Genomic DNA, 12,011 nt, shown 5'->3' with positions numbered 1-12,011 from the left:
ATACAATAGGCTTTTAATGTGTGTAATATAGTTTATCTACATAAAAATTGTAATAATTTTTTTAATTTAAAAAATTTATTATAAAAATATTTTATTACAGAAGTGTTTTAAATTCCAATTTGTATTGTAATCTTTTTCCTTTTTTACCTGCTGCTGAAAAGGGGTTCCAGGTAATCCTTTCTTTGCTATGCTTACAAGGCCTAATTCTGAATTTTTATCATCTCTTATGTTTACCATTAAAAAGCTGTGTTACTTGGTGTTCTTTACCTGTATACACAGTTACCTATGTTTTTTCCCCCTTGAATTTGGTATAACTAAAATGGATAGTATCTTAATTATTGGATTTATACTGTATAAGTAACTGCTTTATTAAAATGTTATCCATTCAATAACTGCTTTATTAAATTTTATCCATTCAATTTGTATAATTTTATAAGTTGCATACATTTATTTTAGCCAATAAGATATCTTATATAAATAATCTTTCTGAAGATTAAGATAAAGTTAACTGTTACAGCACTATAAGTTACAGATTACTTGTTTGGGTTCCAGTTAAAGTTGTCAGGCAGTAACTTTAAATAAAGTTCACCAACAAAATTGGCTGGAAAGAAAAACCAAGGCTATCATTCTTTTGAATCTGTCCTAGCAGAAATATTTAAAAATGTTAACTATTATACATTCACTTCTATTTTTTTTTACTTTATGAACAGTCAGAAAAAGTGTATGAAGAAGGTTGAAGCATAAATTTCTGTGATACTTTGAAAGTTGTTTATATATTCTTGATATGTGCATTTAATTTTTATGTCACCGATCAATCGTGTTTATATACTTCTACATGCTGCTTCATCTTACACATGAAAATAAATCTTTATATTGCATGTTCAAGATATAACATTTCATTTATTCTTATTGATGTATAGTTTGAAAATTATTTTGAAAATGAATTTTTATACTTTAATTTTATAACTTATTCATAAATGTTGGAATTTTTTTCACAGGGAAGTTAATTGGTGTGATTTCCAGCTTTAAGTGTAACCCTTTGAATATTAACTTAAAATTCGTGGGTAGGAGTGTAACACATGATTAATTTTGAATAGATATAGTTGTCATGTTATTAAACATTTGAGTAGTGATTTTTGGGATAAAAATAGTAAAGTAAATCATATCTCTTTCTCTCCTTCTTAATGAAACTAAAGTTTTAGGGAAGAGCATCCACATTTCAGTGACTCCAAATGTGAGCTCTCTATATCTGAGGGTAGATTACAAATAGATCCTGAATTAGTAGTGGAAATAGGAAAGAGGGCTACCATATAGGTAAAACTGACAAATGTTTAGTAAAAAGGGAGAATAAAGGAAAGGGAGGAGCTGAAGGCAATAGTGCTAGTATAGTAATTACTTTTTTCAGAGTGTTATGTGCTTTATAATGCTTTGTGACTCAAATGTCTTGCTTGAGTGAAGGTCTGATGGTATGCCATTCATCACCATTAAGGACTTGAGGAGGAAGAGAAGGTAAAAGGCGCAGAGAATCAGGAATGAATATGTTTGCGCTCAGATATGATTTATGTTGCCAAGAGTTTAGGAATTTCATATAAATATTATCAAAATTCAATTCCAGAAAAATGTCTTGAGTACCTACCATGTGCAAGGTACTTTAGAGCAGTGATCCAGGCTTTATTGATAGTACACACCATCAATAAATTTTTGAGTATGTAAAACTGATGTATTTATGTTTATTTATAAACAATCTGCTTCTGTGCTATTTTTATACTATGAAACATATACCAATACAATTAAAAATAAAGTAAATAAAAGTTCTAATGTTTTCTTTCCATTTTCCTATTTTAGAAGATATTAACATATAGAGGGCACAGTCTATCGAGAGATTCAGGATGGGTTCATTTTTGTGAAAATGTGGCACACACTCCATGGAGGGGAGGGGAGAGAGGCTTAGTGCAAACACTGGTGACATAGGCCTTCCTTCACTCCCACTTTCCTGTTTCAGGCCCCCAGTGAGTAGGGCCCCACCACAGCCAGAGAAACTCCAGACCAATAATGTTGGCAAGAAAAAGAGACCCATAGAGGTGAGAAAAATCCCATTCCTCAATTACCTGTACTTTAAAATATGTCCAGAATTTATTCAATTTTTTTTCATTAATTTTCATCAAAATAAGAATATTGAATAATCTGTTTTGTTTTGTTGTAAAACTGATTACTAATGTTACCCAAGTCTAAGATTTGGGTTGCTATCCTCCATTACATATAATTTTTTATCAGTCTTTTCTTTACTTTTTCCTGAATAATACTCTAAATTGAACTGCATCCTAAAGAACTTCTAAACATAAATATAAGTAAATAATTTATTGCTCATAGAAGCACAGATGCCTTGGAAGTGTTTATACTTAGTAGTTGAACTTATAAATTAATGGTTAAATACTCATACCAAACAGGATTTTTTACTCCATACATTGTATTTATTATACAATAATATCAATAAAGGTTTTACTTCTCTTTCTGTTGCTAACCAAAGAAACCTTGAGGAAAGAGAGTTCTCTCAAACACTTCAAAATCCCAGTTTCAGCTGCAAACAAGTAAACTGTGCTAAATCAAGTCAGAAGCAAGGGATAAAGCTGTGGGAAGGTGATCATTGTACGTTCTCCCCCCCTTCAGTACCCCAAAATCATAGAAGATGGACACTTTTAGTGGTAGAATCATCTGCTAGAATTCTAAAATGAGTTATCAGAGACAGTGTGTTTGATTTTCATCTGCTGATGCTGAATGTACTGATTGCATCCTTAAAAATGCATCACTTGGCAGTAATGTGTCCTGAGTTGTGTATACAGATCAGATATTTTGACAACCGTGAACACACAGAGGAATATTCTTCTTTTGGGCACAGGAAGCATCTCAATGTTTTTAGCACATGAAATCTTGACAACTAAAATTCTTGGAATTAGACAACCTTGTGATTACCTTTTCCTTTTTATAATTTTATATAGATTAAAAATATCAATGATTAAACCACTGTGTCAATGTGTATTTCATCTACCCCAAACAGGTGGTATAGAAAATACATCTAGCTTAATTTTGTTTCACATTTTTAACACATCAAAAATTCATCCTCCAGCCTCTTGCCTCCCTCACCTGTATCCCATTGTGAGAGTGCCAACATGCTCCTTCTTTACATGTGTACTCAATAAGTTTTCTGCCTGCTTATTCTATGCTATGCTGTGCCCTTGAATTTTTTCTCGCAGCATGGCCAAGACCTAGGAAGCTGAAATCTAGCAATGTATTTTGGTGAGCCAGCCATGAGTGAGGCTTCTCTTCAACTGTCTGGACTGAAATGAGTAGTGCTTCTAGTATTCCAACAGACAGTCCATTGGGCTACCTGCTATGAAATTAGAATAATCTTCCTACAACAGAGCTAAAAAAGAAAAAGCTTATTTTCTACTGCAGTACTGTCTGGCCATAATACTGCCTGGAGTATGGCCAGTGTTGGCCCACAAAAGAAACAGTTGTTTAAAATCCTATCCTTCAGGGGTAGAATGCTTGCCTTCCATGTGGGAGACCAGGTTCAATTCCTGGACCATGCACCCAAAATGAAAAAAAAAAAAAAAAAACCTATCCTATGGTTAAATCTCTTTTGTAAAAAGGAGTGAAAGTGGCAAGAAATTCCTTACGTACAGCTTTTTATAAACTTTTATCAGGATAAATCAACGAAGGTCTCTTGCAAAGTATGTTATGCTCAGGATGATCCCTCAAAATTTATGAAAGCATTTAAAAAATCTAGTATTAACCTATGAAAAAAATGTATCCTGAATTTTAACTAAAGACACTAGGACCATGTATACAACAAAACAATAGGGGAAATTTAGCCATGAGGAAATCTATGATTGTATAATGGTTTTATCATTATTGTTATAGGATCTTGTATTGGAGCTTGTTTTTGGCTATCGAGGCAGAGACTGTAGGAACAATGTTCACTATTTAAATGACGGGGATGATATAGTTTATCACACTGCATCTGTTGGAATTCTGCACAATGTTGTGACAGGTAGGAAAACCTGATTCTCCATCCTCCACTTTTTTTTAATTAATTCTTTTTTATTTGGTGGCTTCAATTTTTTTTGGAAGCAGATTTTTTAAAACTATAATAATTTAAATGTATAAGAGAAAAAGTCTAGAATATAAATATTTCATACTGAAGAATTTCTGGTAATATTTGAAGTAGCCAGATTTACTGTCTTAAGAGAGTAAAATGCAGCAGAAAAGGATTTGATAATGTTAAATGCTCAGATGTCTTTAGTAGAAGTAAAGCTTACTGCATGTTGAAAACATTTTTTATATTGAAACCACAGTAACTTACTTCCATTTTCCTACAACCTCATCATGAATGTGGATGGCCATTTATGATAGTGACTTGAAAGTAGCATGTAGGATAAGTGATTGCTGCGTTTTGGGTGAGGGTTGTTCTTATTGTGGCCTTGGAAATCCAATGAAGGAAACGGAGAAAGCTGCTTGTCTGTGGCTCTGCTGATAGTATCTTGTTTGATCCAAGAAGGCCAGAAAGTATTTGTTGGTGTATCTTTATCTGATTAAGTTGTTGAAGAACCAAATAAAATTTTCTTAGCAGCATTTGATAACTAATGTCACAGTCCTACTAGTGACACTCATTAAGTATTTAATTTTGAATTTTATCATATGTAAATGCAGACTTCATAAAGTCTGAAAGTTGCAAGTAAAAATAGAGGTCATCGGGTGGGCCACGGTGGCTCAGCAGGCAGAGTTCTTGCCTGTCATGCCGGGGACCCGGGTTCGATTCCCTGTGCCTGTCCTTGAAAAAAAACACCAAAAAATACAGGTCATCTAGGCTAAACGTTTCCCACCTTTTCCTCTGATAGCTTCACTTTAAATGAGTAAAGACTAGATTCTGTGAGTCGTAACCCCTCACTCCTGGTCAGTATTCATCTTTAATATAATCTTTATTTGGTTTCCTAAAGAAAATGATATACCAGGATCACACAGAAATCAATGGCATTCTTCCATTTAATAATTTTGGCCATTTAAAAAGTTCTACTTACAGGGAAAATCTTCCTTAACTGAAACTTCAGATATCTTTTGAAGAGAGTGGGGTTAAGTAAGAAAAGCAAGAAAGAGATGAATGTGTAAATAAACTCTGATGTATATTCTTGTAATTTTTTAATTTTCCATTTGTAATTGGTCACTTTTTGGGGGTGGGGCATGTAAAGAGCAGAGGGCAGAGGGGAGACTAGGCACCTACTGTAGTTCTGAATATTTGGTCTCTGGTGGGTATGAGAATATGTTGTTACCTTCATAGTCTAGAAACAGTGGATGTGTAAGACATTTCTGATTAGCTGATCTGCCAATTTAGCCAACAGCACATAGTTGCTTGTTTGTTCCTTTACCAGCTCTCAGATCTGGAAGATACAAAGCACATTTCACATTGAGAAGGAATATTTAAGTAATAGTAGATCTTTTTTAGATATTTTAAATAGTAATTATTGAATTATTTTGTTTTGTTTTTGTTTTGCTTTTGGAGGACCCGGTATTCATGGCCCTCTGTAATCTGGACCCAACCTACTCTTCTGATGTCATTCCCGCCTTTCCCTTTTGCTTGCCCAAGCTTGCCCTTGTTACCTCCTGCAAGGTCTGCTGCCATGGCCTGCTGTCATCTCTTCACTGTCACTATTGCTTGATGAATCATAGTATTTCTTTAATCAGAAATTTCACTGCCTTCCTACTGACTACAGAGTAAATATGAAATTTAATAGCCTGACATTCAAAATTCTCTGTAGTTGTAGACCCAAGTTGCTTTTCCAACCATATTTTCCACTTTTCTTCTTGAACTCCTTTACCTCAGCCAAAACAAGCCATTGATATGCACACCCAGTGCTTTCCTGCCCTTGTGCCTTTGCTTAAAGTGTTCACTCTGTACTACCCGTCCCACTTACCTTTAGATTTACAACATCTATCCGGGTCAGCCCAGGGGTGCCCTTTGTCCATGATGAGAATAGTCTTTTCTACTCTGGATTCCATAGCATTTTTGATTCTTGACTCTCTTAGGGGCACTTGGTACTTCAGTCTCGTTTCTCCTTTAGGGCGCCAACCCTTTAAAGACTTTTGAGTCATTTTTCTATCTTTATGATGATGTGTACATAGTAAGTACTCAAAAATATATATACTAAATAAGCAAATAAGTTAATTTTGCTCTGAATAAGTTGCATTTGGCTGTTACACATTAAAATCTTCAAACTTAATTCTTGAATTCTTTTTTATAGGGACTCAGAGTTTTTATCAGGAACATAATGATGATATTCTGTGCCTCACTGTAAATCAGCACCCCAAATTTAACAACATAGTAGCAACTGGCCAAGTAGGTATGTTTCTGTATTTTAAGAAGAAACCATTTGAAAACATTTGTCTTATTCAAATAAATTCAAGGAAAAAAGTTTTAAAACATAATTTATTTGTGGATTGATCAAAATCTGTGTATACGGAAAGCACACATCCAATTATAGCATATTGTTTGCTTCCAGGTACTTTTCTCTCACTTTGGTTGTCTGATTTGGTTTAGATTATTTAGAATTAAAAATAAACTATTTTGCACTGATTGAAATAGTTGGATTTAGTACTTCAGCAGCAATTTCTAGTTAGCAAATATTTCAACAGTAAATATTTGAGAAAATGGTAAATAAGGGGAGCCAAAAAGTAACCCGACCGAGAAAGGCAGAATATCTCTTTTATCAGGGATTAAATTAGAAAAACGAGAGACCCTAAATTAAATCCCTTCTTTCGTATTTTTCTTTTCGCTGGCATTGATGTGATTTACTGTTTTGAAATACACCTCTCTCACTGTCTTCTTGTAACTCTGTAGAAAACTTAAAGACTATAACTCTATAAACAAAATATGAGAGGATTTTAGGACCTATCTATCAATCGGTGATCACCATGAGTACTGCATAATACATGGGGTCAATCAGCTCTTCACAATTCTAGTATGATTTGGAAAAACAATTGAAATCATTGGGTTGGCTGGATCTCAGTACATCTGTCCTGGGTTCCTGAGCTAGCTTTCCAGGTGTCTTCTTCTTCTTCTTGAATAAGTTATGTATGCTTCTGATATCTTCTCTTTTCATAAAATACAGTTAAATTGATCAGTTAGAAACGTTCTCTGGATTTCCTTGTTCTATAGTGAAGCTATATAGATCTGTGTATTTCTCTTCTTTGTAACACTTTCTACTTCGAAAAGAAAATAGACTATTATTTCGTCTAGTATACACAAAATACGCTAATATTTTTATATAAATATATAGGTTTAGCTCCTGTTTGTGCTAAGCTTTCTAAAAGTCATGTCTTATTTTCGCTCTGTATGAAGAATAAGACCCAGCTCTCTGAGGGATGAGTAACTGTGTTACCATTTTGGTCACCAAAGCATGTAGCTCAGAGCTTTTTGGTACATAATCATTGTCCAGTTAAGTTTTATTGGGTAAATTCGTTCATTCAACAAACTTATTGAGCTCTTGTCATATGTGAGGTATTATTCTACGTGCTGGGGACACAGTAACTTTGCAAAAAGACAAAATCCCTGTATTAATAAAATTTACATTTTGTCAATAGCATTCTAGAAGGTATGTGTATTGGTTTGCTAAATCTGCCAGAATGTAACATGCCAGAAATGGAACTGCTTTTAAAAGGGGGATGTAAGTTGAAGGTTTATGGTTCTAAGGCCATAAAAATATCCAAATTAAGACACCAACAAAAGATTACCTTCAGTTAAGAAAGGCTGATGCCATCCAGAACACCTCTGTCAGCTGGGAAGGCAAGTGGCTGGCATCTGCTGGTCCTTGTTCCTGGTTCTCTTGCTTCTAGTTTCTCATCCCAGTGGTTTTCTCTCAGTGCATCTGTGAGCCTTCATTTAGCTCCTCCAGGACACAGCTCTGGGTTCTGGCTTGCTTACTCATGGGAAGGTACATGGCGGTATCTGCTGGGCTCTGCCCATGTCTAGGCATCTGCCCTCTCTATCGGCACTTCAAGCATCTCCAAACATCCATGTCTCTGTCAGCTCTGAAGCAACTTTTCTCCAAGTATCTGCATCTGAGGTTTCTCCAAAATGTCTTCCCCTTTAAAGGGCTCCAGTAAACTCATCAAGACCCACCTTGAATGGATAGAATCACATCTCCATCTAACCAGAAGGCCACAATTGGGTGTGCCACATTTCCATGGAGATAATCTAATCAAATGGCATGCCCACAACTGGGAGCATCGCATCTTTCTGGAGATGACCTAATCAAAAGGATTTCCACCCTACAATATCAAATCAGGATGAAAGGGCATGGCTTTTCTGGGGTACATAACACTTTTAAACTGGCACAGCATAGTTCTTTCATTTTCCACATTTCTCTTCTTCCTCCTCTTCCCCCCCCCCTTCCCCTCTGCTAAGCAAGTTTATTTGACCTTTTGTGACACGATTTCTCTTTCAGTTAAGAAACGTCATAGTCACAAATCTTTTAGGAAATTTGGATCTTGTCCCCACTTCTTTCCCTTTATTTTGAAAGGCTGTGCTATATAGAATGTGCTGGCTAATCATCTCCCCTCTCTCTCCTTCAAGTTAACATCCAGGCAGGAGAGCAGTGAATTTTAGATCATACGTATAGCTCTATGCCTTGCCCCTCACTTGTACCTTTCCGCAAAGTCAGATCAAACATCCTGAGGCTTTCAACTTTTTTCATGTGACTTTGTTTCAAGTCCTCTCACCATTTGGTGGTTATTAGAGCATATTCAGAACTAAAAATGGTATTTCCTGTGTGGTCTACTTAGTAGCCCAGTCAGGTACTTGATTCTTTTTTCTTTCCATGTTACAGATCAGAACACTATGGGCCTCCATTATCAGTATGTCCTTGAAATCGTTATTTCATAGGGATATAAGCTTTTAACAACAAAACAAAAATATCTATTTTAAAAGGATAGCTAGACTTTTACTCTTTTCTTTCTTGCTAAAGAATCTTGCTTCTACAATTTTGGTTAATAGGTATTTCAACTACAAATGTAATGAGTATTGGCTTTCAACTTTTCTTTTTTGGTATAAGTAAAATGCTAACTAAAAAAGAAAAGAAAAAGATTAAGGGATTAATTTTTTAACTAAATTTAAAACTTTTTCTCTCTGCCTGGATGGAGAGAGAGGTGGGAGATGATATGGCAACCCTTGCTATCATTTATGTCAGAAGGCATAGATACCCTGCAAATAGAGATGCATTAAAATTCCTGAGTTCCTATTAATACTGCATCTTGTAAACTAAATAAGGGCCATATCAATTAAAATTATATCAATATTATTTTTAATATTGTTATAATTAAAATTTTATATAACTCATTAAATACAAAAAAAATAAAGCTTTGATCCAAAGAAAGATTGGGAGGTTATATAAAGGACATTAATTATGTTGGTATAATTGAACTGCGTATACCATTTTTAAAATGGCTTCTGTAGCAAACAGCTTACTAAATTTAATGTAATAAATAATTTTATATATGATACAATTCAATTATTTAAAAATTATTTCATAATTGAGCTTTTACAAATTTTACTGTTAGTATTTATGTTATTTATGATGATTATCTTTCTGCTACTTTTTCATTATAGGTGATTCAGCAGACATGTCAGGTAAGGAAAATTAAACATTTTCTATTTTAATTTTGTGTTGAGTAATGATAGCCCAAATTTTTATAGATTAATAAAATCTATAAAAAATAACATATTTTGGGATTTTTTTAAATGAAGGCTACATCATTTTGATGTCATAATGTTGAACCCAGTCGGCAATAATAATAATAATAATATTAATAATAAACAACCACCACACTATTCTAAGCGCTTTACATGTATTAACTTATTTAGTCATCTTAAGAATTCTTTGTGGTAGGTACTAACTTGCATATATCATATAGCTGGCAAGAGGTGGAACTAAGATTAAAATTTAATCTTAACTATAAATCAGTAAACTTTATTGCCGAAGAATAAAGTATTCTTACAATTTATTAATTTCTATATACCATCTCAATTATTGCACATAGATCAATAGATCACTTAGATTAAAGAAATAACTTTTTGTAATGATATTGACTATGACTTTATGATATAAAAAGCCATTAAATGAACAATGTATGTCCATTGTTTTTAGATATTAAAACAACTAAGTTTTTTCAATTGTAATCTAATAAACATTAGCTGCTGATAATAAAACATTTTCTCAGTGATTTTTATCAATCTCCCTCCCCTCCTCCAAAGTAAAGAATGATTTTGTGACTTCACTATTCTACTACAAATTTATTCAACACAACAGGCAACGTCCTTGCTTTCTTGGTATATACACAAGAGCAAGGAGTGGGAAACTTTGCTCCATGGGCCAAAACTGGCTCACCACTTGTTTTTGTACAGCCCATGAACTAAAAATAGTTTATACTAATACAGATAGTTGGGGAAAAATCAAGATAAGAAAAACATTTCATGATATGTGGGTATTATGTGAAATCGAAGTCTCTATATCCATAAATGAAAATTTAATGAAACTTAGCCATGTTGATTCATTTTTATATTGTCTATGGCTGCTTTCATGCTATGATGACGAAGTTTAATCGTTGTGACAGAGACTGTATATGGCACTCTCATTACTTTGCACTGCTACTTGCAGCACTATAAGTTGCATTGATGCTGTTATCTAACTTGACAGGTTTTAAGTGCAATGTGTACCTTCCCACTGTGACATTTTACCTTGTTTTATTACAGTGCATATCTGTCATGCCAAAACAAGAATAAAAGGGTAAATGGACTTTGAATATCACACTTTTAAGACATAGAGAAATATGGATTATATTTTTAACAAATTAGATGGCAAAACATTGTTTTTATGCAATAACACCACAGATACTCTAAAAGAATTCAATATATGTCAGTATTAGTCAGATTAATCTTCAATACAATATCCCCAATTCACAGGACAGTAATAGTCAGAAAAATCAGCTCACAGGAGAGTAACAGAAAAATTACAAAGTTTAAAACAAAATATCTTCTCACTGAAGAATTTTTTCTCAAAAGTTAAAAATGAAAATGTAACTGTAACTGAAGTGTCTGAGTGATTTATTTATTAGCCAAGCTATTTACTGATAGTGAGTTAAATTAAATTGTACAGCAACTGAAGAAATGTGTCCAGAGAAAATAAACTCATTTAATACTATTTTTTTTTTTTTGGACAAAAAAAAGTGCTAAAAGAAAAGGATTGAGGACATTGGGAAAAATATTAATGCTCTGTTAAAAACAAGGCAAATTATTTTGAGTGATTTCCCTTGGCTCTTGATAGATTGACAGATATTACCAGTGTTACCCAGTTGTTGTTTCTTTGAAGAATGAGTGCCGAGTTCCAAGTGACTGAAGAATTAGCCCATATGAAATGGGGCACAAGAAATAATATTTTCAAAGAAGTTAAGCAAACATTAATTCATTACAATCAGAAGTGGAATCTTGTAAGATGTAGTACAAGTAATGGTAGAAACGTATGGAACTGAAAATGGGATAGTTGGATAAATTTACAAAGCTTCTGAAAACATATGGTATTTAAAATCTATGATTGTTCATTGTATTATTCATCAGCAGGAAATAATTTGAATCTGTTTTGTGTTATCGAACCAGTAGTGTCAGTAGTGAACTTCTTTCACTCTTGTAGACTTGACCATTATCATTTCCATGAATTTATGTTAGAAATAGAGCTGAATATTCTGACTTGCCCTAACACCCAGCAGTTCAATGGCTTAGCAGTGGTAAAGTTTTATTGCAGTTTTTGAGCTTAGGGCCAGGATTGAAATTTTTCTGTATAAGAAGAGCCATTCTCAGATTTATTGAAAAGATTGGCTTTGAAAATCAGCTTTGCTGAAGACTTGATAATGTTTCTTAACAAATTCAACCTAAAAATTCCAAGGTAGAACAGTGCTTACTGTGATAA

The 12,011-nt window shown here is 33.7% G+C and overlaps 1 protein-coding gene across 7 annotated transcripts in view; it reads left to right on the top strand.

The window, feature by feature from the left end:
- EML5 (EMAP like 5) overlaps positions 1-12,011 on the top strand; it is a 232,388-nt gene that overhangs the window by 201,948 nt on the left and 18,429 nt on the right. For 6 of the 7 annotated variants that reach the window (XM_077123267.1, XM_077123266.1, XM_077123270.1 and 3 more), the window contains exons 28-31: positions 2,003-2,081; positions 3,922-4,051; positions 6,297-6,395; positions 9,659-9,679. In XM_077123267.1, coding sequence (XP_076979382.1) covers positions 2,003-2,081; positions 3,922-4,051; positions 6,297-6,395; positions 9,659-9,679 — 329 coding nt within the window. The remainder of the gene's footprint in view (positions 1-2,002; positions 2,082-3,921; positions 4,052-6,296; positions 6,396-9,658; positions 9,680-12,011) is intronic. The other variant, XM_077123273.1, reaches the window with a different exon arrangement.

This window comes from Tamandua tetradactyla, chromosome 12, assembly GCF_023851605.1.
Source record: "Tamandua tetradactyla isolate mTamTet1 chromosome 12, mTamTet1.pri, whole genome shotgun sequence".
In the NCBI taxonomy this organism is placed as follows: domain Eukaryota; kingdom Metazoa; phylum Chordata; class Mammalia; order Pilosa; family Myrmecophagidae; genus Tamandua; species Tamandua tetradactyla.
The sequence above is the reverse complement of the archived record's forward strand: the minus strand, read 5'-3'. Positions and strand labels throughout refer to the sequence as shown.